The sequence below is a fragment of the Carassius carassius genome, chromosome 48 (genome assembly GCF_963082965.1).
Source record: "Carassius carassius chromosome 48, fCarCar2.1, whole genome shotgun sequence".
NCBI lineage: Eukaryota > Metazoa > Chordata > Actinopteri > Cypriniformes > Cyprinidae > Carassius > Carassius carassius.
This window is the reverse complement of record NC_081802.1, coordinates 16,900,983-16,928,790: the sequence shown is the minus strand read 5'-3', so window position 1 is coordinate 16,928,790 and position 27,808 is coordinate 16,900,983. Positions and strand designations below refer to the sequence as shown.

At 39.5% G+C, this 27,808-nt stretch overlaps 1 protein-coding gene across 1 annotated transcript; it reads left to right on the top strand.

The window, feature by feature from the left end:
* Positions 1-7,005: 7,005 nt before the first annotated feature.
* Positions 7,006-8,533, top strand: LOC132131710 (uncharacterized). Its single transcript, XM_059543797.1, has 5 exons — positions 7,006-7,185; positions 7,279-7,611; positions 7,755-7,874; positions 8,011-8,072; positions 8,367-8,533. Exons 1-5 carry the CDS (start codon positions 7,026-7,028, stop codon positions 8,454-8,456), a joined length of 765 nt encoding a protein of 254 aa, XP_059399780.1. The 5' UTR covers positions 7,006-7,025; the 3' UTR covers positions 8,457-8,533.
* Positions 8,534-27,808: the final 19,275 nt, after the last annotated feature.

Genomic DNA, 27,808 nt, shown 5'->3' with positions numbered 1-27,808 from the left:
CAAGAATTTAAAGTTAATAATAAAACAATTTACGAAAAATATTTTTAAAGCTTGTGTCATGTGGTACCCCCCTAGTTGTTGTGAATGGTTGGTGTCCTTGGGCACTGGCTCAAGTGCCCTTATGGATAATCCGGCTCTGCATTGAACAGTTTATTTTAAGGATCAATTCTCAATATTAACTAGCATGCATTTTGCTAACATATTGGCTGTTTATACTCATAAAGCACATATTAATGTCTTATTCTGCAGGACCATATTTTAGATTTCTTTTTCTCTAATCCATATCTAAACTGAATAAATGCCTTACTAACTATTAACAAGCAACAAATTAGGAGTTTACTGAAGCAAAAGTCATAGTTAATAGTTAATTAGAGAGAATCGGACCTTAAAATACAGTGTGACCATTAAAGGTATGGAATTAGAGATTAATACTTAAAAGATAAAAAAACAAGAGCTTTTATATATTGGTTATTGTTTGATTTTAAATTAAAAATGCAATGATATGAAAGTTTCAAATTTCAATATTTTATTCAGAATACAACAGATGACATATCAAATGTTTAAACTGAGAAAATGTATAATATTAAGGGAAAAATAAGTTGATTTTAAATTTCATGGCATCAACAAATTTAAAAAAAGTTGGGGGGACAAGGCTATATTTACCACTGTGTGGCATCCCCTCTTCTTTTTATAACAGTCTGCAAATGTCTGGGGACTGAGGAGACAAGTTGCTCAAGTTCAGGAATAGGAATGTGTGACGAGTGGAGCGTGGGGCCAGTTCCCACCTTCTTTCCTCCTAGGTTTCGGCACCAGTGTAACAGCATACAAAACTTCACATTCACGGGAAGGAGGCGGGAACCGGTGGACATTCAAATACAACTTTAATAATAAAATAAACACAAAAGAGCGCGACAGCCCCTCGTGGATGACTGGCGCACACAAACAAAAGCAAAACACAAACTAAAGCCCAGGCCTGGTCCTCTCTTGTCCTTCACTGTCGTCGTTCCTCTTTTGTATCCTTCCGATCTCCTCCGTGGGACTCGAGACTGGTGAGTGTCGCAGGTGTCACTCATTTCCAATCACTCCACCAGCTTCGCTCTGTTCCCACGGCTCTCGCCCCCGCCCCACTCATCACAGAATGTTTTCCCATTCTTGTCTAATACAGACTTAGAGTTTCTCAACTGTCTTAGGTCTTCTTAGTCGCATCTTCCTCTTTATGATGCACCAAATGTTTTTCTATGTTTGAAAGATCTGGACGGCAGGCTGGCCATTTCAGTACCTGGATCCTTCTTCTACACAGCCATGATGTTGTAATTGATGCAGTATGTGGTCTGGCATTGTCATGTTGGAAAATGCAAGGTCTTCCCTGAAAGAGATGACATAAGGATGGGAGCATATGTTGTTTTAGAACTTGGATATACCTTTCAGCATTGATGGTGCCTCACAATTTGTACAGTGTCCCAACTTCTTTGGAATTGGATTTTATTTTCCTGTATCATTGTACTGAAAACTGTTGAGTTTGAGTGAGAAGATTCCAGTCCTACATTTCTCAGGGAAGGTTCCAGCTCTGTTCTTATATGCCAAATCCTGTTTTTCCACAGAGACTTTACCATTAATAATGTCATTTACATTGAGTATGTTGTGTTGTTTCCAATGCACTGAAATGACTTCAACTTTAAGCTAAGGGTTTTTTAGAAGAACACGGTAAAACGACCTGAGTCAGTGAGTGGCTGACTTGAGGGAATGTGCTGTGGAGTTCAGAAATGCTGCGGAGGGGCTGGACTACAAAGATGCAGCTCTGAAACACCTGTTTACCTATGCCCTTGATGAGCCAATCAGCACCTGTGGGAGGTTCAGCACGGACTACCTATCCTTTTGGGCATTTGTGAACTTTCTAGCCCACAACAGGAGGCAGCCAGAAGTCCCATCATGGCCGCCACTCCAGAGTCTCGTTCCATCACGGTCGCCATTCCAGAGTCTCGTCCTATGATGGCCACCAGTCCAGTGTCTCCTTCCATCGTGGCTGCCTTTCCAGAGACTCTCCAAAAAGAGGCTGCCAGTCCGGAACCTCTTCAAAAGGGGGGCCCAAGGCATTTGAGAAGTTTCAAGTTTCGCGGACCCACCTATTTTCAGTACAAGCAGCTGATGTTGTGTTTTTGTTAGTGCCATGTGCTCTCCTGTCTTATATCTGACCCTGCAAGTCTTGTTTACTTGTTATTGTTTCAGTTAATCCACCTGTGTCCTCCTCATTACCCTCCTTGTTTGTCTACCTATTTATTCTCCTTGTGTCTGCAGTCCTGTGCTGGTTGGTTGTTATATGTTAATAGTTCCTGTTGTGTATGTTATATGTTCCTGTTGCCTTGCTGTGCCATGCCATGCTGTGCCCTGTCCTAGTCTGCCTGTCTGTTTTCCTCCCTCTGTGTAGTTTTTGTTGTTTATTCTGTTTATTTTATTGTTAATAAAAGCCCATGCGTTCCTGCATTTGAGTTCTCGCCTCATCTCTCTTCAGTCCCGTGACAAATACATAAAGATTAGGTGGGGCAGTTTGAACTCATTTATAATTTTAAATGTTATAATTTAGCCTATTATTTATCTTTAGCCAGTAGACTATCAAAGTCAAAGTCTGCTTTAGACTGGATGTGTTACTGCTTCCCCGTACTGCCTGAGGTCTCCTAGTCAGAAAGTTCAACAGCCAGTAGCACAGCAATGTGTTGGCCAAGCTGGAACAATTTGTGAATTAGCTGCTGAGGGATGATTGTGATGAATGCTGAACTGAAGTCTATGAACAGCATTCTAACATTTGAGTCTTTTTTTGTCCAGATGTGTGAGGGCTTAGTGGAGGCCAGAGGCGATGATTTGGGTGCCGTCATGCTACTAACTTTGGAGGATTTCTCTAGAGGAGCAGCTCTGATTAACATCATGGAACAACCCTATATGATGCCCTGGGAATCCAATGCTCCTTCTATTCGTATATTCACATATTTCTCCTGCGTGTATTCGGTCGTGCAGGAGAAATATGCAGCACACAGGACAGATGCAAAAGTGAGATTGAAAAGCTATTCAGTTGAGCTAGTAAATGCAAAATAATTGCAATGCTCTTACAAAACGCTATAGAATTGGTGTTGCTATAGAACTGGTGAATGCAGTTTGCATGTTTCATAGAAAGAGAATGATGTTCACCAAATGATTGCTGTGGAAATCTAATACTTTAATGGTTGTGGACAAAATAGCTCAACGCTGCAAGCAATAGGCTAGAAAATGCAATGACATGAGAAAAAAAGGTCATCATGCTTTAAAGAAGAGTGGCTTGATTAAGTGGTGGAAATAGCGGATGATGGGCACAGAATCCAGGTGTCCCACCCCTGGAATCTTTATGTGTGTTTTTGCCTCTGTGGTCCAGTTTCTGTCTCCCGTGTATGGTTTGATTAGTTCCCAGGTGTGTCTAGTTTTCCATCCATATGTGTTCCGTGTCCCTGTTAATTTAGTTATTCCATGCACCTGTGTTTCCCCACAGGTGCATGGAATAACTAAATTAACAGGGACACGTTATTAGACACGTTAATAACAAGGACATGTTATTATCCTGTCTTTATAAGCCTTGTCCTTTCAGTTCAGTTTTTTGTCGGGTCTACCATGTGTGTCTTCCTCTAAAGTGTTCCTTCCGGGCAGTGTATCGTGACAGAAGATCCAACCAAAAAAAAGTTTAAATTGAGTGTCTCCCCTCTGTTTATTTTCCGGTTTTCCTCAGTCCTTTTTTTTCGTAGTGTTGTGTCCATGGATACCCTCCTTCGCCCCGAATTCCTCCTTCTCCTGCTGGAGCAGAAAGGACATTCTCTCGAGGACCATACGAGGCAGTTCCTGTTGCTAGCCCATCTCACCACCTAACCGGATGACGCGCACTGTGCGTTCTACAACGCCAGCTTCAACACGCCGTGCAGAGCGCCATCGTCCAAAGATGGTCCCCGGGAGGAATTTGCAGCATTTGTGGAGTGGACTCTGGTGAGAATGGGTCACCTCTCACCATCTGCCCCATGGAGGATCTCGCCAGGTCCACTCCAATCCCAGAGCCCAGCACAGACCCAGAGCCCTGCATGCTAGAGTGCACTGCTGATGGAGAGCCAGAGCCCGCTGTGACCGACGAGGCATCGTCACATAGAGCGACAGCTGAGGATTGCTGCGGAGCCAGAAGCCGTGATGTCAGACCAGGTGTGTGAGGCGGCAACACTGTCTGCCTAGAGGGAGAGGGACACTGACAGGGTAACCGCAGAGAGGAGCTCCATCCCCTGCAGGCCGAATTTATGGACTGGGAATCTGAACTGGAGGATGAACTGCCCCCTCTCCTCTCTCCGACATCTCCGCTGATCCCGTCCTTGGTTTCCTCGTCCAGCCTGTTCCTCCAGTGCCTGTTCCCCAGTTATGCCCAGGATGGGATCCTGTTCTCCACTTAAGCCCAGGAAGGGCTCCAGTCACAGAGGCCCAGAGTCAGAAAGTTCAACAGTCAGTAGCACAGCAATGTGTTGGCCCAAGCTGGAACATTTTGTGAATTAGCTGCTGAGGGATGATTGTGATGAATGCTGAACTAAAGTCTATGAACAGCATTCTAACATTTGAGTCTTTTTTGTCCAGATGTGTGAGGGCTTAGTGGAGGGCAGTGAAGATGTATTTATTTCCTTGTTTGGTGCCATCATGCTACTAACTTTGGAGGATTTCCCTAGAGGAGCAGCTCTGCTCAACATCATGGAACAACCCTATATGATGCCCTGGGAATCCAATGCTCCCTCTAAGATGCACATGTATGCGGTCTCGAAGGAGAAATATGCAGCACACAGGACAGATGCAAAAATTTGATCGAAAAGCCATTCAGTTGAGCTATTAAATGTGAAATAATTTGAATTCTCTTTTACAAAACGTGATACAGTTGGTGTTGCTTTAGAGCTGGACAATATAGCTCAACACAGCAAGAAAGAAGCAGAAAATGCAATGACATGAGAAAAAAAGGTCATCATGCTTTAAAGAAGAGTTGGTGGAAATAGCGTTTGATGGGAACAGAATCCAGGGGGGTTGCTAGGGTTGGAAAAAATGGCCCCATTTACTGCATCTTTAATGCTTTTTTTCTGAAGTTAAAGTCTTTTATTTGTTTACATGACATGTGGTTAAATGATCTGCTAAGTCTGCACAATTCTGTATAAACTGAGAGTGGATTATCAAAATAATAATATCAAAATAATAATATAAATCTACATTCTCCCACAATTCTAAAAAAGAAAAAGAAAAAAATAAACAACCAAGCAAATTCCTAATGTGTTATCAAAACTTCCACAAGAATACTATTTGTTAAATACTTGAACTGTTTGACTTAACCTAATTGCTGTATAAACATTTAGTCTAAAAATCATATGTTACACACAGGGTAAATTTAGTAAAGACACTTTTTTAATGTATAGTTGCATGCTCTACATTGTGTATCAAAAATCTAAATGTTATAAACAGCATTTTTAAAGGGGTCAGATGACATTGCTAAAAACCAACAACAACAAATAAATATTAAAAAGAAAAAAGAAATAAATAAAACATTGATTGATGTTTCACTAAATGCTGTACAGGACATATTTCAGGTAAACGCCACTTTCTTGATTAAACAGATTGAGTTTACAGTGGCATCATGTGGTAGAGATATGAATAACAATACAAATGTGTCAATGGAATAAATTATTGCGATCAAGGACCAACAGTGTTCATATTAGTACCTAAAAGTAACAAAAGTATAATAAAAAAGCTTTAATAATAATGTGTAAAGATCCTGGCTTTGTTTAGCACTTGTTGCTCTGTATTTTCTTCTGAAGGATCTCTAGTGTTTGTCTTTTTATCTTTATTCATTTCAGTCTGTTCTCAAAAGTGTGGCACATTTTAGTGAGGTCTGTCATGTGAATCTGTGACAATCTAAAGCAAGCTCTGCAAACAAACATGAGGAGTTCTACACTGAAGGTAAAACTGCACTGAACCCAACAGAAAAGAATGAATAGAGTGTATGAATAGAAATCTTAGACACATGACAGAAACACTATGCAGAAAGCATAGTGACACTGTGATTTAATAACCTTTTTTTTTTTTTTTTTTTTACCCAATTTTACATCTTAGTTATTTCTTACCTGCTATATTCTCCTAAATGATTCAATGTAAAGCACTTTGAATTACTACTGTACATAAATGTACTGAATGACTAAACTTCCCTTGCCTAAATGTGCCCTTCTAGATTGTGTAGATGGAGGTTAATTTATTTATTTCTGGATCTGACAGACAAAGTTTAGAATTCAGTATACATTTTGAACTTTCTCTATAGCTGTTATTATTATTATTATTATTAATATTTTATAAAAAAAAAATTTGGTAGCACTTTATTTTACAGTCCTGTTCCTCATGTACATACTATGTACTTATTAAAGTAATTACAATAACTATGTAATAACTAGGTACTAACCCTGAACCTACCCCTAAACCTAACCCTACCCCATGTTACCTTGTATTACCAGAACTTTCTTAGATAAATACACTGTACAAAGTACACTATAAGTACATGTTAGTACACATACTGTAAAATAAAGTGCAACAAAAATTTCCCCACTATATATGAGCTTTCTGTATTGCTAAACTGAAATGCATGATGCTTTTCTTGAATGTTTAATCACAGTTGTTTGTAAGGATGATCCAGAGAAATGGTGATGCATCAGTGCTGCACCTCAACTGGCATAATACTTATGTCAATGTGATAATTCAGTTTCTCTCCTTTTCCTTTTATTTGAAAACCATTTTTTTCTCTGTGTCATTATGGAATTTGTAAGATATAAAATAAAAAAATATATATATTATAAAACATTTTTGCATAAAGCTGAATGTACTGAATTTTATTAATTTTTTTGACAAAATGCATAGGATTGTTGTTATTTAAATTCTGTCAATTTTTCATTTTTGTATTTAACATTTTTTATCAACTGCATTTTTAGTACATTCGGGTTACAGACCTGAAGATGGCTGAAGTGCTATCAGAGAAGCCCAGCTCTGACTTCCTCTTCTCTGTGTGCTCGAGGTTTCACTGTGTTTCCGCTCACAGTGAGAGATGTTTGAATGATCACAGAATAGAAGATATTCATCTGGATCACACGATGAAGATCATCCAGCTTCAGATCTGTGAGTTTATCACATATTATATTGAATCAGTAAATGGGGTTTCTTTTTATTTAATGTCTTAATAAATTATAAAATAAATTATTTGTCTCATAGATCTGTTCATGTGGTCTCAAGTCACAGAGAGTCTAACAAACACAGCAGTAACTTTAGGAGCTGATGTGATTATAAGCTGTGATCTTGATATAAAGGAGATTTACTGGTTCAGACAGAAATCATCAGATCCTCCAGAGTTGATCTTACGCACTTTCAGTAGCACAGAAGGAGCAGCTAAATATGAAAACAGCATCTTCAAACTCAAATACTCAGTGAAAACTAACAGTAGTCTGTTCATCAGAAATATCACCGCTGATGAATTAGGAGTTTATTATTGTGTGAAAACTAGTGAACCACAAAAATTCAGCAACGGCACCAAAATCTACATCAGCAGTGAGTTACTTTCTCATTTCAGATGGATTTTCAATAATAAATATATTATACACATTTATGAATAACTAATATTTTTGAAGTGTCTTTGTTCTGTTAAAGACTGAAATTGAATAAAGACTGATAAAACCAAACGTATTGTACAGACTCAGTCTACAGGAATCAGACGGAATCAAAAGATGCTCCACAACAGGAGACACCATGGAGAAACCTGACCATCATCACATCTGTTCTGCTGAATGTGCTTCTGATCATTGCATTAATAGGTTTGTACTGCTTTTACTGCGAGTATGTTCAGATCTCACTGAACTAAATACAAGAAGACAAGACTCTAGATCTACACAAACATTACCATATTACACATGCTGTATGAATTGAGTGATCGTTCATTCATTGTTTCAGGTTTGGTGAAGAGCAACACTGATGCAACTGGAAGATGTAAAAATGACTCAAATAATCTACAGGTAAAATGCATAATTAAGAATTATTATCTTGTTTTTTCCTCCAATACATGTCCTGATTCTTGCAGTGAATAAATTTATTATCTGAATAAACTGAAATGTTTAATATGTGGTGCTGTTACATGACTTGATGAAATACTCGATTGTGATTGAAAAAAGTAAAAAAAAAAAAAAGTGTTTTAAAAACTGAAATAAGTGTAAAATAAATTCTCTTCATCTACGGTTAGAATTTATTGGCGATGATGACAGAATGAATGTATATTTTGTCTTACATATTATAATATCATCTTCTTTCAGTGTGCTGAAATAGATTTTTCCATGTGTGCCGGTAACACCAGGTCTTGTCCAGAGCAGAGCAAGATTGTCTACCGCCAATGTATGATGTAGAATACATTATAAATACAAACTGTGCCTTTATATCATTTTTTTTTCTTTTTTACAAGCTATAGTTATTTTCATATACATTTTTTAAGTTCAGCATATCTAAATATGCAGAGTAGTAGACGTTAATATAAGTTTTTTTTCTTTTCTTTTTTTCTGGTTGGTATGAGTGGAGATGTTGCTTATATATAATAGTGATAATCATCATGTTTTTTTATTATAAATGCGCTGACGTTTACACTAGTAGTTAGAATTGTAAACCACAGGGCAAATGAGGTTCCTTAAAAATGCTTTTTGCTGTTGCAACTTTCATGAAACTTCATGCAACAAATACTTGATCATAAATTAGCTGGCAGTCCTGAATATACATTCCACTTCTTCATTCCTAATGTATGTAACATTGTCATGAAATCATGGAATTTTCTGCTAGTTCTACATTTTTATATTTTATTATTTGTCATGCAGCTGGAAATCAAGGAAACAAACCTCAATAAATGTACTAGAGAGATTTTTTTGCCTTGCATACTAAATGTTTTGTATGTTTTCTGTACATATTGAAATGTCTATATTTTGCACAGCTCTTGTTTGTGGTTTACATGCGACATATTTCAGACACATGAAATGTTCCACTGGTTTAGACACTGACAGACAACACAACTGTACACACTTGCACTCAGCTGGTGGTTTAAACTTTTACTAAGTGAACATGAACACGAAACACTATGAGCAAATGTTCACTTGAACCTATTTTACCACAGAGATTCACAGTTCCTATTCTATGCATCTTATTCATTTCAATAAAACTGTCAAAACGAACAAACATTTCAGTAGGAAATAGAATAACAGAAAAAAAACAGTGTAGATAAATGTATGTTTTACAGGTATGAATTTAAAGATTAATACTTATTAATAAAAATAGTACTAATTGAAAAAAGAAAACTCTACATGTGTGGTCAGCACAAACTTACCTTTACTTCCTCTCGACTGTGGTTAAGTTTGTTTGTTAGTATGAAATCAATGAGCTTAGAGACACAACTGTCATGCTGAAGTCTTTGAACGTCCTAAATATCATACAGCTTCAGCTCTGTGAGCTTACGTGCATTATAAATATATAAATTGATTTAATGTTTCACATTCCATATTATTTCGAGTACCTAACACATATATATTTTTTTCCTCTTCTTTTTTTTTTAATAGTGGTTGGCATGCAACTAACTGGTACATTACTGACACCTTCATCAAACAGGGATTTCTTAATCATTATAACCTACTGTATAATAAAAACCAGTTCTCTGACCTGCACTCTTTCAGTCATACTAAGGGCTTTGTTGGTTCATTTGCTGCACCTGTCCTGCTTTGTTTGCTTCCCTATTTATCCCCATTTGCTTCCCTCACAGTGTTTCCTCTTCTGTGCTTGTTGTTTTATGGTCTTATGTTTAATGTTATGTTTAATTTATTATTAATAAAGAGCCCATTTTACCTTGTGTTTGATTCCTTGTCTCGTCCCTAACGCAATACCTGAAATTTCTGGGCCAAGTAATTATGAAATACAAATAATACCTTATTATGCATGTGAGATATTAAATATTTTCATAATTCGTTATAGAATCTGGAATATGTAAAAAGGACAATCTAACTGCACTCCTAAAGCTGTAGCCCATGGGGGTTCAGGCAAAATGGTGGTTAAAAACCAGAGATACTTGGGAAAATATGCATAGTACTCTTTAAGAATTGAATGTATGGGCTGTGTAATATTCTAGCTCTGGAATTTGCTAAACTAAAGCAAGATGCTTTTTTTAATGGTTGTTGCATGGTTTATTTAAACAATGAAATAACATTTCAAATGAATGTATTTCGTTCAGGTTGCCTGCCACCAAAGAATGAGTAGTGCTCCACTGAGGGAAAAACTGCATTGGACACACACAGTAGCATGTAAGTAAACAGATGCTGTTTCAAAGATGGTATTTGTATAAAAATCTTAATGATCTTGTTATGTATTGTCTGTACTTGTATCCTTTGGACTGTTTAAATATCACCATTCGCTTTAAGTATTTTTCTAGGGTATGTTTCGCAAAAGCAATGTCAGGCAACTATAGTTGCAGTTTTGATGTTACTAGTACAATTCAGCTTTTCCTGAAACCAGAGTTCAAATGAACTACAGAATTAGTAAACAGCATCACACACTTACGTGGTTGAAAAACAGCCTTCTGCCTGTGGTTAGAAGCGTGGTTCCTTGTTAGTAAGACATATGAACTTCAAAACACTGCTCTTGGGCACAGTAAGCAAGCTAAGACGCAGTACATCCTATATCCTTAAAGGGATAGTTCACCCAAAAAGAAAAATTATGTCATTAAAAACTCACCCTCATGTCATTCCAAACCCGTAAGTAAGACCTCTGTTCATCTTCGGAACACAGTTTAAGATATTTTAGATTTAGTCTGAGAGCTTTCTGTCCCTCCACTGAAAGTGTGTGTACGGTATACTGTCCAAGTCCAGAAAGGTAATAAAAACATCTTCAAAGTAGTCCATGTGACATTTTTGAAGCATCGAAAATACATTTTGGTCCAAAAATACTGAAAACCATGACTTTATTCAGCATTGTCTTCTCTTCCAGTCTGTTGTGAGCGCGTTCACAGCAGTGTAGTGTAACCGGATCCTTTTGAACCAGTTCACCAAATCAAACTGAATCATTTTAAATGTTTCGCGTCTCCAATAAGCATTAATCCACAAATGACTTAAGCTGTTAACTTTTTTAATGTGGCTGACACTCCCTCTGAGTTAAAACAAACCAATGTCCCGGAGTAATTCATTTACTCAAACAGTACACTGACTGAACTGCTGTGAAGAGAGAACTGAAGATGAACACCGAGCCGAGCCAGATAATGAACGAAAGACTGACTTTATCCAGTTGATTGACCAGGATGATTGCTCTTGATTCAAGCCTTCGGTTTACCCACGCTCATAACATTAGCACAGAATCAGTTTAGAATCAATCACCAAAAGAATCAGTTCAGTTCAGATGTGCTGTGTGTCAGTCTGCTTCACGCTGAATCACACATGCGCTTTATCATCAGCTCCTCGGTTCACGAATCGGACGCGTCCGACAGAAACGGTTCTTGACTTTTTATTTGGCTCGGCTCGGTGTTCATCTTCAGTTCTCTCTTCACAGTTAATAATTTTCTATAGCTACTTCAATTCCAGATGCCCATTCACTGTCCCTCACGTCATTCAAAACTAAAGGAGTGACACGTCTTGGGCATTCTCTAGTCTTTGCTCACGCAGACCAGCCGGTCTCCCTTCAACCTTCAATTCTATTTTCAAATCTTCTTTTCATTTTCTCCCTCCCAACCTCTCTCACTGCCTTCCTACATCTTGCAACACACCCCACTCAAAAACATCCTTCCATCCCAACATCCTTTTCCATCCTAACTTGAGCTGTTTACAGGAATACGGCCTTATACGGTTTATTACAGAGCCAACTACTGAAATATTTCGACTTAATAGGCTATTTATCTTCAAACATTCATTTTTTTTTTTTTTTTAATCTGGACTACAAATGCCCTAGATATTGTTTGAAAGTGTTTTGATCTTTTATTGTTCATTCACACTTTACATTATGGCTTCATTTGTTAACATAAACTGCCAATGAAAAAATTATTCTGAACATTCATTTATCTTAGGTATTCCACTATTTAATAACACATTGTTAAAATTGAAAGTTGCAACTGTGTTATTTAATGAGCTAACATGAACTAAGACTTGTATTTTTTAACAAAGATGAATAACTTCTATAGTAAATGTAGCTATTTCTCATTGTTTAGCTGTGCATTTATTGAATGCAATTCATTTTGATTTGATTTTATGTAAAATCATCTTCTATTTTTAAACTGTCTTAAATTCATTTTAAGTCAATTTTCAAATCATTTTCAAGTTCTTAAATTGCTTGTTTTATTTTTGTGATTACTTTTCGTTTTGAATTACCATTGTGTACGAAATGTGCTATATAAATAAACTTGCCTCGCCTTGCCTTGAATGTTGAATGCATTAACTAAGGTTAACTAATGAGGTCTTATTGTAAAGTGATACCTATTGGTTTTTATAGTTCTTTTGCACTTTAATGTGTAAAACATTTAACTTTTATATATGTTTGTGTTGCTATATTGTTTTAAATGTTTAGTTATTTTTGTTAAAAGAAAAAAAGTTATTTAACCTGTTATACTGTATTATGACCACTTTTTTAAAACCCGTGATAATACTGTATACCGTGATAAAAGCATTATCAGTTAACTGCAACAGGAAAATTTGATACCGGTATATCCCTACTCGTAATGTTGTTACTTCTGCTCAGATAGGATTATTAAAACTCCACGTCGGCAACCTCAGGTGGACAATCACACAGCTAACAACAGCACCACCACAGCAGCGCCTCAGTGGTCGAGTCTGCAGCTAACAACAGCACCACCACAGCAGCGCCTCAGGTGAACAATCATACAGCTACAACAGCACCACAACAGCAGGGCCTCAGGTGAACAATCATACAGCTACAACAGCACCGCAGCGCCTCAGGTGGACAAGTCTGCAGCTAACAACAGCACCACCACGGCACCGCTTCAGCAGTCGAGTCTGCAGCTAACAACAGCACCACCACAGCAGCGCCTCAGGTGAACAATCATACAGCTACAACAGCACCACCACAACAGCGCCTCAAGTGAACGATCATACAGCTACAAGAGCACCACCACAGCAGCGCCTCAGGCGGATGAGTCTGCAGCTATAACAGCACAACCACGGCAGCACCTCAGGTGAACAATCATACAGCTTCAACAGCTCCCCCACAGCAGCGCCATCCCAACATCCTGTCTTCCACCCTTCCTTCAGCCTATTCTACCCTCTCTTTACCTCTTAATTGCACTTTCTCCCTACCTTCCCCTACCTCCTCCCCCCTCTTATATCCTCATCCTCAACCCCCTACCCCCCACTCAAAGACATCCTTTCATCCCAACATACTTTCTTCCACTCTTCCTTCAGCCACTGTAAGGGCTGCCTCTCGTCTAACTGCAGGCGCCTTCACACCTGCGCATTTTGTGATGGAGCCATACCAGAAACTCCTGCTCTCATAACCCTACGACACCAGCAGACTGACTTGCAAAGCACCTCCGCACTCCTATCAAGAACCTGACATACTTAATTAGCTGTTTTGCAAGCACTTGTCAGAAGAAACAGTCGAGCAACAGAGAAGGACAGCAGCTTGTGAGTGTTCTGTGTCGTTTTCTCATTAGACTACTGTGCGATCGTCATTGCTAGGAAAGTTTTTGGTTTAGATTGTGTGTGTCTTACCCTGGTAAATACGTGCTGAAAGTGGCGCTTGGTTTTGTGTTTGCCTATCGCGCGACTGCGCAGTTTCGATCTGCTAAATAGTGAGGCGTGGCCAAAGCCAGTGAAAGTACTTAATTAGTTGTTTTGCAAGCACTTGTCAGAAGAAACAATCGAGCAACAGAGAAGGACAGCAGCTTGTGAGTGTTTTGTGTTGTTTTCTCATTAGACTACTGTGTGATCGTCATTGCTAGGAAAGTTTTTGGTTTAAATTGTGTGTGTCTTACCCTGGTAAATACGTGCTGAAAGTGGCGCTTGGTTTTGCGTTTGCCTTTCGCGCGACTGCCCAGTTTCGATCTGCTAAATAGTGAGGCGTGGCCAGCTGACTTCAATCACAGGTAATAAGGCAAATACAAAAGCGTTAGGTTTCACCGCGGCAGCCCTCGTGTGAGCCCTCCTCGTGTAAAGACCGACGAGTGTAAAGACAATCGACTCTACCTGCGCGACTCCACCGAGCAAGGACACTGACAGGGCACTTGAGTATTGCGTTTCTCCTCTTTCTTTACTTTTTGTATACCTTGTTCTCAAATATCTCTTACACTTGTAGTCACTATGTGCTTTCAGATCTCTACTATCACTACTAACACTCAGAGAGCATGCAATGTACGTCGCAGAAAAGCCTGTCTGACAAACCTACGGCCTGTCCCTCTAACCTCTACTACTATGCTCTCTATTCCAGTTGGTCTCTGGAACTGCCAGTCTGCAGTTAACAAAGCAGACTTCATTTCTTCTCTTGCTACTCATTCCGGTCGCAGCCTCATGGCACTGACTGAGACTTGGATCAAACCTGAAGATACTGCCACCCCTGCAGCCCTCTCCACTAATTTCACTTGTTCCCACACTCCTCGTACCACTGGGAGGGGTGGAGGTACGGGTCTCCTTATATCAAAAGAATGGAAATTTGATCTTCAGCCATCACCTACAGGTACTGGTTCATTTGAATCACATGCCATTACTGTAACCCACCCTGTTAAAATCCACTTTGTGGTCATTTATTGTCCCCCAGGTCAATTGGGAAACTTTTTGGAGGAGTTGGATGTGCTGCTATCAAACTTTCCTGAAGATGGTACTCCTCTGGTACTGCTTGGTGACTTCAACATCCACCTAGATAAGCCCCAGGCTGCTGACTTCAAAACTCTGCTCACCTCATTTGATCTCAAGCTAGTGTCTACTACAGCGACTCACAAATCAGGCAACCAACTGGACCTCATCTACACGCTCTGTTGCTCTGTGGACAACTCTTCAGTTGCTCCACTGCACACCTCAGACCACTTCCTCATTACTGCTAACCTAGCACTTACTCCTGAAGTTCCTCACACTCCAACGCAGGTCACCTTTCGACGGAACCTACGCTCACTCTCTCCATCTCGCCTATCTTCTGTGGTTTCGTCCTCACTTCCTGCACTCTCTCAGTTTTCTGCTCTGGACACGAACAGCGCTACGGACACTCTTTTGCTTACTTTAACATCTTGCTTGGACAACTTTTGCCCACTGTTGTCTAGACCAGCACGCACCGCCCCATCTGCCCCCTGGCTGACCGAGGTTCTCCGTGAACATCACTCTAAACTCAGGGCTGCAGAGAGGAAATGGCAGAAATCAAGAAACTCTACCGACCTCAGTGTGTATCAGTCTCTCCTCTCTTCCTTCTCTGCAAATGTCTTCATGGCTAAAGCATCCTACTACCACAAAAAATTAAGAAATGTTGTGACGCTCGGACACTCTTCAAGACTTTCTCTTCTCTTCTTAATCCGCCGCCACCACCTCCTCCATCGACTCTTACAGCGGACGACTTTGCAGCTTTCTTCACAAATAAGACAAGATCCATCAGTGACCAATTCTCCACACCACAGACTGAGGACAACTTCACAATGACCGACGCACACTCTTTCTCCTCCTTCTCCCCACTCTCAGAGATGGACGTCTCCAAACTTCTCCTGTCCAATTATCCTACTACTTGTCCACTTGATCCGATCCCCACTCACCTCCTTCAAGCGATCTCTTCTTCAGTCATACCTTCGCTTACTCACATTATCAACTCCTCTCTTCACTCTGGAACATTTCCCTCAGCATTCAAGCAGGCGCGGGTAAGCCCAATGCTCAAGAAACCATCTCTAAATCCAGCGCTTCTTGAAAACTACAGACCGGTATCCCTTCTTCCATTCATTGCAAAGACACTTGAGCGAGCTGTGTTCAACCAGCTTTCTATGTTCCTTGTACAGAACAACCTCCTGGACAGCAACCAATCTGGCTTCAAAAGTGGCCACTCAACTGAGACTGCTCTGCTCTCGGTTACTGAAGCCCTGCGACTAGGAAGAGCAGCTTCAAAATCCTCAGTACTCATCTTACTGGACCTGTCTGCTGCTTTTGACACTCTTAATCACCAGATTCTCCTGTCCACCCTCAGAAAGATGGGCATCTCTGGAACTGCACTCCTGTGGGTTAAGTCCTACCTCTCTGACAGATCCTTCAGTGTGTCTTGGAGGTGTGATATTTCAGAGTCACACCACTACTGGGGTTCCTCAAGGCTCAGTACTTGGACCACTTCTCTTCTCCATCTACATGACATCATTAGGATCTGTCATTCAGAAGCATTGCTTTTCTTATCACTGCTACGCTGATGACACCCAACTCTACTTCTCATTCCAGCCAGACGACCCGGCAGTAGCTGCTCGCATTTCAGCCTGTCTGAGTGACATTTCTAGCTGGATGAATGAGCATCACCTTCAGCTTAACCTTACGAAGACAGAACTCCTGGTGATTCCAGCTAACCCATTGCTTCATCACAACTTCTCTATACAGCTGGGCTCATCAACCATTACTATGAAATGGTACTACGAAACCTAGGAGTTGTGATGTATCATCAGTTAAGCTTCACAGACCACATTGCTACAACGACCGATCCTGCAGGTTTGCCTTATACAACATTAGGAAGATTAGACCCTTCCTGTCAGAGCAAGCATCCCAACTTCTTGTCCAAGCTCTTGTTCTCTCCAGACTGGACTATTGTAATGCTCTCCTGGCGGGCCTTCCTGCATGTACTGTCAAGCCTCTGCAGTTGATCCAGAATGCAGCAGCGAGGGTTGTCTTCAATGAGCCGAAAAAAGCTCACGTTACTCCTCTCCTCATCAGGTTACACTGGCTACCAGTAGCTGCTCGCATCAAATTCAAGGTACTGATGCTTGCCTACAAGACGACCACTGGCACGGCACCAACTTACCTAAACTCACTGGTTAAATCTTATGTGCCCTCCAGAAGTTTGCGCTCTGCACATGAACGACGCCTTGTGGTGCCATCCCAAAGAAGTTCAAAATCACTCTCACGGACCTTTTCCTGGACTGTGCCCAGCTGGTGGAATGACCTCCCACTCTCAATTCGTACAGCTGAGTCTTTACTCATTTTCAAGAAACATCTAAAGACTCATCTTTTATTGCCTGCACTTAACCAACTAACACTAGCACTTTTCCTTTTCTTGTCTTTTCATTTATAAAAAAAAACCTGGCTATGTGTTCTATAGTAGACTAATTGAGACTTGTCATGGCACTTGTATACTGTAGTTGTTCTCTTGTTGACCTGACTGCTTCTATTGTTCTCATTTGTAAGTCGCTTTGGATAAAAGCGTCTGCTAAATGATTAAATGTAAATGTAAATGTCGAAAGGCCACTAGCAGAAGAGGCTGAATTCAATCAACTTATCTTCTCTCCATGACACTCTCATTCCAACCGTTAACCATCTCATCACACTACAGAATACTCATTTACTTAGCAAGCCATAGAGCTGGCCGGCCAAAGCCGATACCACTAAATGCCAAGTCTTGCCTATCCATCATGAATCCGGTGAGGCTTCTGGGATGGTGCCGTTAATTCATCGTGAGCCTTTTTCATTTGCAGAAGCAGCCCTAGGATGTTGGTCTCTCTTCAGAAGCTACAAAGGATTCTTACTAACAACCACATTCTCATTAAGTTCTTCACCTCCTCGAAGACTTCAGATAGTTGCACCTTCATCTGCTCCTCCATAATGAGGATATCCACACTAATCTACATCTCTCATCCCGGCTGCATCCAACTGTATACTGATGCAACACCCTAAATAGACTTCAGCAGTTAATATGGTGGCTGTCGGGTTGATTCTGAACAGCCTCCGGAATTCAGTTCCTACAATCCACAGTCAAGAGCAGTCTCCACAGCATTATGAAATGTATCCCATTGTCATAACATAACATCCTTGGGGGTTTGAATAGTCCAAATCTACTCATCCGCTCAGACGATGCAGTAGACATTGAAACCATAAACAAGGGATGATTATGTTTGGCAATTATGGAATTCATGTATAGGCCCACTTAATCTACTCAACAACAATTCCTCCTCCGAGCAACTAAATCTTAATCTCGTAAACCGACTCTTCGTCTCGTTTCCCATTTCAGAAGTTAGACTTGGCTCCGGAATAAACATGCATCTCTTGCTGGTCACACTACAGACCAAACACCAAATAGGCTCCCCAAGAAGCCATTCTTAATTGCCTTGCTCCAAGCATGATCTTCAGGATACCTATCCGGCTGTAAATGTCTCAAAGCTTCCTTCCCATCAGCCGACCCACTGTTTATCTACAACTTAACATCTTGAGCTCATTCCTTCCACAGATCCCCACGTGCATTTAAACCTACTTGAAGGATCAACTATTCCTACGAATAACCTCTGGCTGCGATCGCCCAGCTTCCCTCATTCTCACATATTTGTACTTCTAAAGGCTTACGAAAACAAGAACCTGCGTTAACCATCTAATGCCTGAACTAATCACCCTCTGCATCCTCTCCGTATGATCAGGCATTCTGAGCTCACGCTTAACTCAGCTCTTCCCAACTTTGGGGGTCCTCATTGTCTGACCTAAATATATGCTAGAGATGGTACCCCCAGCCTGAGTCTCCCTGAGCCATCAACCTGACCATCATCCCATTTCCTCGACCCCTTCATCCTCGTTCTACTCTTCCCCAGTTTCATAGCTTGTTTGTGGCGTGGTCCTAGCTAGTGAAATGGAGTTAATTGATATTAACTAAAGTTCGGGTGCAGGGCCACACCTCAAACAATCACCTGACTTCTAAAACCTCCATATATACCGGGCCGCTCTGCTAGTCTCATTCTCTCGAACCCACCCTTCCCTCCCTTTCTCATCCATTCAGCCAACCTTATCCCACATTATATTTATATCAGGTTGTATCAGAGGGTCCTCATTGTCTGGCCTAAATATATGCTTGAAAAGGTACCCCCACCCTCCCTGAGCCATCAATTCAAGATGCCCTGATCAACCTGACCATCATCCCATTCCCTCGACTCCTTCATTCGCTTTCTACTCTTCTTGCTTGTTTGTGGCGTGGTCCTAGCTAGTGAATGTATAGTTATAAAAAATATTCTACAAATTGATGAAACTGAGTCAGGATTGGTTTTTATTTTTTATTTATTTTTTGATTTTGTTCATCTTCAGTTCTCTCTCCACAGAAGTTCAGTCAGTGTACTGTTTGAGTGCATGCATTACTCCGGGATATTGGTTTGTTTGAACTCAGAGGGAGTGTCAGCCATATAAAAAAAAGTTAACAGCTTAAGTCATTTGTGGATTAATGCGTATTAGAGAAGTGAAACCGTTTAAAACGATTCAGTTCGATTTGGTGAACTGAATGATTTGTTCGCGAACCGGATATCCAGACTGCTTTGTTTTGAACTCTCTCACACAACAGACACGGAAGAGAAGAAAATGCTGAATAAAGTCGTCATTTTTGCTATTTTTGGACCAAAATGTATTTTCGATGCTTCAAAAAATTCTAACTGACCATCTGATGTCACATGGACTGCTTTGATAATGTTTTTCTTACCTTTCTGGACATGGACAGTATACTGTACACACAGCTTCAATGGAGAGACTGAGAGCTCTCGGACTAAATCTAAAATATCTTAAACTGTGTTCCAAAGATAAACGGAGGTCTTACGGGTTTGAAACAACATGAGGGTAAGTTATTAATTACATAATTTTGCTATCTGGGTGAACTAACCCTTTAACACAAAACATGCTCAAAATGCACAGAATAAGCATGTCAAGAGTTGTAACAACAATGCCAATGTCTAGTGTTTTAAAAATTATGCCAGAAAAAAAAAAATAGTTTCCACTTTGTAATATATTTTGTGACAGCTATTACTGTTTTAACCAATGTGCAACGTATATATCTGTTAACATCTCAAAAAAATTATTTTTGGGTTTCATGTTCCTTTAACAATGGCCCAAGTGGCCATGTCCACACAGGATGTCTGGCTTGAGATCTGCAGGGCCGGCTGAGAGACTGATTCAGAGGCTAGTTTCAACAGACCTAATGAGAAGGTCAACAGACCTAGTGAGTTCAGAAATGGCCTCTTTGGCTGAGACTAGGAATGTAACGGTATGAAAATTTCTTATCACGATTGTAGTGACCAAAATGATCATGTTTATCGGTATTATCACTGTACTGTACTGTTATAATGTGCTGGAGATGTTAAAAAAAGGTACGTACACATAAATCACTTAACCAAGTTTAATATTTAAAAATCAACACACAACAAATAAAATTACTTTTTGTTTGCATAATCACTAAAACAATAGCATTACCAATAATGTCCGGATTTTAAATGACAACTTGTCTGACAACAGTTTAATAGCATTCAAGATTTCAAGACTGAGATATTTAATGTAAATGTTCAAATAAAGCTTTGAAAAAGTATAGTAAAAAGGTAAACCTCACATTTCAGCCTTAAAATAAAGAAATGATATGTCAAAATTATAATTTCTTAATAAACCTAATAAACTTAATAAACTTAATAAACAACATTGCTATTAAGAACACTTCCTTTAGGTCAGCAGTTCTCAATTCCAGTCCTCCCAGCTCTGCATATTTCACATGGCTCTCTCTGTTAACACACCTGACTCAGATCATCAGCTTGTTAGAAGTGAGCTTTGTGTAACAAATATGTATTTACCCATTTAAACTTTTTAATTAATCGTTTTGGGTGAGGTATGGTGTAGGTGTATTGTTATAAAAACAAATGTTGAAAGAATTATAGCCATTGTTTGAAATGGTTATACTGTCTGCTGAACACACTATGCAGCCTCTGCTGTGATGCTGTACTTATACGCTTCCAGTGTGAATACTCGCGAGAGTTTGCTGCTGCAGTGACAATGTAGTTGCGTGGACGCGCTGCTCATGCACAGCTCACACTTGTGTGGTGAAAGAGGGGTAACATTACTAACTACCTGTTGTCATGCTGTTCTCTGGCATCTTCAGCTTTCAGGCCAACCAGTTACTTCAGTCAGCTCCTGTTAAGAAAAGTACAGTCATCTTACTCAGCTAAAACTCATTTTACCCCATTGTTATCTCATTAGGCTGGTTACCAGTGCATTACAGGATCAATACAAGGTCTTGACATATGTTTTTAAGGCATTGCATGCAATGGCCTCAGAATACTTGGTGGAGCTTATTAAACCATATAATGCAAATATAATGCTGAGATCCTCAAACAAATTATTATTAACAATCCCAAAAGTGTGTCTTAAGTCTAAGAGTGACCATGCTTTTGCTGTCACATTTGTGATATACATCACTTTGGATTTACTGTGCAGCCTGAAAAATGATCTATAAATAAATAAATACAATAAAACACAACACGATACAATGCTAAGTGTTTTATACAATTTGTTGAAATCACCGTTTGACATTTATTCTATTGACTCACCTTTGAATAAATGTCAGTTTGTTGAAGTTACCCTTGTGTCATCTTATTGAGCCCTTGGGACGAAAGACCAGACCCAAAAGAAGTAAGGCTCTAGTAGCAATGCCCTCTTTGATTTTGGACAAGCTATGCACAAATTTATCAACATGGCCAGAGGATAGAAGAGTATGTGGAAGAATTTATTGAATTCTTCCATTTGTCATCTTGCATTAAGGGTCAGTTAATGGATATATTTTGGAGTGGACTGAACATAGAAGTATGGCTATTCATACCTTTTGGAGATGTTAGCACGAATCTTGAGCGATCCCTTGATTTGGTGCTGAGGTGCATGAGCTCAACTTACACAGTCGGTGAGGTGGATGACAACACCAACCCCACCATGTCACATAATTACCAACCTATTATACTGTAGCTCTCCTGCTACCAGCCATCCTCACTCCAGAACCTGACTCAGAATTTCTCCCAGATGTTCCCGAATCCTTTTTGGAGTTCACTAGATAATTCACTTCAGAATCTACTCCAGATCATGAATCCAAAGCTTATTCAATCATCTGAGCTCAGTCAAAGATGTACACTTAGCTCAGCCCAGATGAGGAGGTTGAGGAAAAAGAAACTGTTTTCTGTATGTCCAGCCCTAAAGTTCATTAAAGAGTCAGCTCCAGAATGCCCTCCGGTGTTGGCTCCAGCCCCTGATCTAAAAAAAAGCCCCCAAATCTCCAGTAATCATGAATGCTAGACTGTAGTCTCCTGAAGTCATAGCCTGTTGGCCAGTACCCAATTTGATTGTTCCCAGTCTGAATGTTTCAGACTCCTTTCTGTCATTTATTGTTCTCCCTGTTACTGCAGTAGCTATAATGTGCAATTGGGCTACATACTGCTTTCCAGTCTATGAGTTCACTCCAGAGCCCACCTGATCCTCAGATCTCAGTCTTTTGTTGATACCCGCCTGTGAGTTCTCTGTAGATGTATGTTCTACCTCAAAAATATAATTCATCTTTGAGCCTCCAACCTGTACTGTTTTGACTGCAGTGGTAAGTGAACTCTCTGCTTACCCTGTCTCTGTTAAGGAGACTCTTTGTTTGGTCTTTGTTGAGCTCTTTGTTTACCCTGTCTCAGCTAGGGATGCAACGATTACCGGTTTGACGATAAATCATGATAAAATTCCCCATGGTTAGTATTACCATTTCATCATTTTATTATCATTAAAACCATATTAGATTACTGCGATTTGAACAACTGGCGATAAATGAATAGTGTCCAGCATAAAGCACAGTTTTCAGTAAGAGTCTTAGGTGTGCACAGCAGAGTAGTTTCGTTTTAAGTCAAAACAGGGCAGAAAGCTGGGAGGTTGTAAAAGAATGCTAAGGGAATTATTCAAATGAACTAATTAATTATATGAATGTACCTCTGAAGGTTTTGACTGTCTTCATTTGTTCTATTCAAACTTAAGTGCCCTGTGAAGTGGACATCGCAGGATATTCCGCCATGATTCCAGATCGAATCAAACGTACTGTAGGCTATATGTTCCATTCAAAGTGCATTGAAGTGTGTGAGACAGAGTATGTGAGGGAAGCGACGTGATTTTGTCTGGAGCTATGAGCATATTTTTTGAAAGTCAACAAGCACAAATTATGCCAATTCATGCACTTAACATACTGTAATTAGGGACGAGCGTGCGAGGTTAAAGCATGTTGTAAGTTGTACAGTTTGTTAATCTCCGCTCGAAACTAATTTGCTGCTACATTGCTGCACATGGAGGGAGCACACAAACTTGCACATAATGTAGCCTACAGATCATGCGCATACATTCAGGAATGAAGAAAAACTGAAAAGTTATAACATTTTCTACCCTCAGAAGGGACTACCCTCAGCTTTGCCATAGTAGATAGGGGTGTCTTTGAGAGCAGCCAATTAATCATTTAATATGGACTTGGGCTAATTGTAGTGTTCCAATAAACCATGTTAATCTTCTAGTATTATGCATTTATTTTTTGTTTAATATAATTTCTGAACAAAACAATTTTTTCAAGCATAGTGAAATAATTTATCTGCCGAGCTGTGTTTCTGATCAGTGGAGTGAGGAGCATGAAATGGTGAACCAGGAGCGGAGTGATTTTTGAATACTTGGAGCGCGGAGGGGAAATTGTTGCCGCTCCACTCTGGTCACATAGGCTACTCTGGTGCAAGACGTGAATTTAAATGTCCGTGTGTGAAGACGTAGCGCAGTGCAAATTCATGAATGCATTTTTCCGAAGTGAGGTAAACTTCAACAGAGTAGGGAGCAAGGAACACAATATAGGGACCATATCAATGTGAACAGTTCATGCACAAAGCTCACTTCTAACAAGCTGATGATCTGAGTCAGGTGTGTTAGCAGAGACAGCCATGTGAAATATGCAGAGCTGGGAGGACTGGAATTGAGAACTGCTGACCTAAAGGAAGTGTTCTTAATAGCAATATTGTTTATTAAGTTTATTAGGTTTATTAAGAAATTATAATTTTCACATATCTTTTCTTTATTTTAAGGCTGAAATGTGAGGTTTACCTTTTTACTATACTTTTTCAAAGCTTTATTTGAACATTTACATTAAATATCTCAGTCTTGAAATCTTGAATGCTATTAAACTGTTGTCAGACAAGTTGTCATTTAAAATCCGGACATCATTGGTAATGCTATTGTTTTAGTGATTATGCAAACAAAAAGTAATTTTATTTGTTGTGTGTTGATTTTTAAATATTAAACTTGGTTAAGTGATTTATGTGTACGTACCTTTTTTTAACATCTCCAGCACATTATAACAGTACAGTACAGTGATAATACCGATAAACATGATCATTTTGGTCACTACAATCGTGATAAGAAATTTTCATACCGTTACATTCCTAGTCTCAGCCAAAGAGGCCATTTCTGAACTCACTAGGTCTGTTGACCTTCTCATTAGGTCTGTTGAAACTAGCCTCTGAATCAGTCTCTCAGCCGGCCCTCCAGATCTCAAGCCAGACATCCTGTGTGGACATGGCCACTTGGGCCATTGTTAAAGGAACATGAAACCCCAAAAAAATTTTTTTGAGATGTTAACAGATATATACGTTGCACATTGGTTAAAACAGTAATAGCTGTCACAAAATATATTACAAAGTGAAAACTGGTAATTTTTGGGCTTTTTGGGACCATTTCGTTCATCTGGTTTAAAAAGTTACATTCAAGGCATGTGACATAAACCTGATTCATTTGAGTACCCATGGGCTGCGTGGCTGACATTACACATTTATGTCATTGGGTTGAGCTCCCATTATTCATGAAGAAGCTAACACTATACATGACAAAGGACTCTAATCCAATCTAATCCAATAACTGCACCGTGATTTGCATGAGCTATCCCAGTATTTATGCATTGGAAAGTAGCACTCGTGTCACTCGTTGTTGTGTTAAAAAAAAACATTGATCGTGTTTGTTGATTGATTGTACTTTATTATCCCCTTAGGGAAATTTTTGTTGCTTGCGTTTCACATGCTCACATACAGCACCGACAATACACGTCACATGATACAAGAAGAGAATAAAACCAATAAATATACAAATCATCACTGAGACCCGCTCAGTACGCAGCATTACCCTTGTTCAACAGTTTAACTGCCTGTGGCAGAAAGGAGTTTTTCCCCCTATTTTTAAACATTGCTGGCATCCTGTACCTTCGCCCAGAAGGTAATCTCTCAAATTCATCAAACAGAGGGGGCCTACTGTCTGCTGTGATTTTTGTTGCTTTACTGTGGCATCTGTTAAGATAAATTTGTTCTAGACCTCTCAAAGGGATACCAATTAGTTTGCTCGCCGTGCTTAAAACTTTCCTAATTGAGCTCTTTTGTTTCACTGTGGCATTTCCAAACCAGCAAGTGATACAGAATGTAAAAACACTTTCAATAAAAGAATTATAAAAAAGTCTAAGAATTGAGATGTTTACATTAAATGACAACATCTTCCTAAGGAAGTAGAGTCTTTGCTGTCCTTTTTTGTTCACAGCCTCTGTCCATTTATCCCACCTCAGCTTATGATCAAAGATGACCCCAAGATATTTGTACTCATCAACACTTTGTATTGGTTCTCCTTTGATAGTGGTTACACTCACTGAAGACTCCTTCCTAAAGTCAATACACATCTCCTTTGTTTTAAAAATGTTTAACTTAAGATTTGACATGTCACACCAAGAAATAAATTAATTTAAAACAGGTCCATGACTGTCCTCGTCCCCCTTTAGGAGACTGACTAATGCAGTATCATCTGCAAATTTGATAAAAAATCTGCCTGGGTGTGCACTTATACAGTGATTTGTGTACAATATAAACAATATAGGTGATAGGACACAGCCTTGTGGGGATCCGACATTAGTAATTTGTTTCTCTGACATTGATCCACCCACTCTCACTCTTTGTACTCTATTCCTTAAAAAATCCCACAACCACATAACCAATCCCCCATCCAGGTTAAACTCTGTGGTTAATCTTTCGACCAACACCATTGGCAATATAGTGTTAAAGGCCGATGAAAAATCAGCAAATAGGATTCTCACATGGTTTTTGGAATCTTCAAGATGCGAATTAACAATATGCAACAATGTTAAAATTGCATCATCTACTCCCTTGTTAGACTGATAGGCGAATTGTAAAGGGTCCAGTAGATGCTGGGTTTTTGACACTACATACCTTTTAACAAGCCTTTCAAAGCTTTTAAACACCAAAGAGGTCAGTGCAATTGGTCGATAATCACTGAGCTCTAGTGGTTTATTGATTTTAGGAAAGGGTATGATAGTTGAAGTTTTCCAGATAGTTGGTACTATGCATCGATCTAAAGATCCTTGGAAAAGTGAAGTAAAAACCGTGGATAGTTGCTCAGCACAGTTTTTTAATACTCGTCCACAGATGCTGTCAGGCCCGGGACTCTTATGTATATTACAACTCTTAAACATTTTCTTTACATCCGCCTCTTTGATGATAAAGTTATTAGTTGATGAAAATGTAAATAAAGTTTCCTCATCACTGTTAGTGTTCTCACTATTTCCTTCAAAACGTGAAAAAAAATTATTTAACCTATTTGCTAGCTCCAGTTCCCCACTTTTGCCATCTGTGATCGTCGTATTTGCATTATGTTTTCCTTGACTTTTATGTGGTACACTGATCATCATCCTAACACCTTGCCATGCCTGTTTTGAATTTCCTTGTGACATTTTAGCCTCAATTTTTTGTTTATATAGGGCCTTATCTACCTTAATTTGTCTTTTAATTTCCCTTTGAATGTCCCTTTTAGCTAAAACATCATTATTATAATATGCTACCTTCTTCTTATTTATCAGTTGTTTAAGTTCCTTTGATACCCATGGTTTATTATTTGGAAATAATTTATACGTTTTCGTGGGTAGAACTGACTCCACACAAAAATTTATGTAATCAGATACCACATTTGTGTGAGTGTCCAGATCAGGTGATTCAAATGTGTCCCACAAAGTACAATCAAAACATCCTTGAAGGCACATAATACTCTCTTCATTCCAAATCTTTACAGTCTTAATCTGAGGCTTTTCTCTTTCAAGAAGTCTTTGATACTTTGGTCGAAGATTAACAACGCTGTGATCGGATTTACCCAAGGGAGGTAACGTCGAGGCAGAAAAGGCATCTTTAACGTTGCCATAACACTTATCCAGTGTCTTATTTTTCCTGGTGCAACAGTTCACATACTGGTAATAAGTTCTCAAACAGTTTTTTAAGGAACAGTTATTAAAATCTCCTAAGATAAATTTGGGAGCATCTGGAGACAGAGTATCAAGTCTTTGTGAAAGTTGATATAACACATCGGAGACTTTAGTTGAATTTGCCAGCGGATGTATATAGACGACAGTAAAAAACAGCTGTGGGAACTCGCGAGGAAGATAGAATGGTCTGAGTGATACACTCATTAGTTCGATATCAGGAGTACAGAGAGATTCTCTTACCACCACTTGTTTACACCAGCTGTCCCTAATGAGAAAGCAAACTCCACCGCCACGCGACTTAGCCGTGATATCCGAGTCACGATCCATTCGATACACCGTGAAGCCAGTTGGTTCAACCTCGCTTGACGGGGTACTCTCATTCAGCCATGTTTCTGTGATTGCTAACACACAAGCATTCCTATATTCATGAAAGTACCGTAGATTTGCTGTTAATTCGTCCATTTTACCCCTCAGGGACTGGGCATTCATTAATAATGTT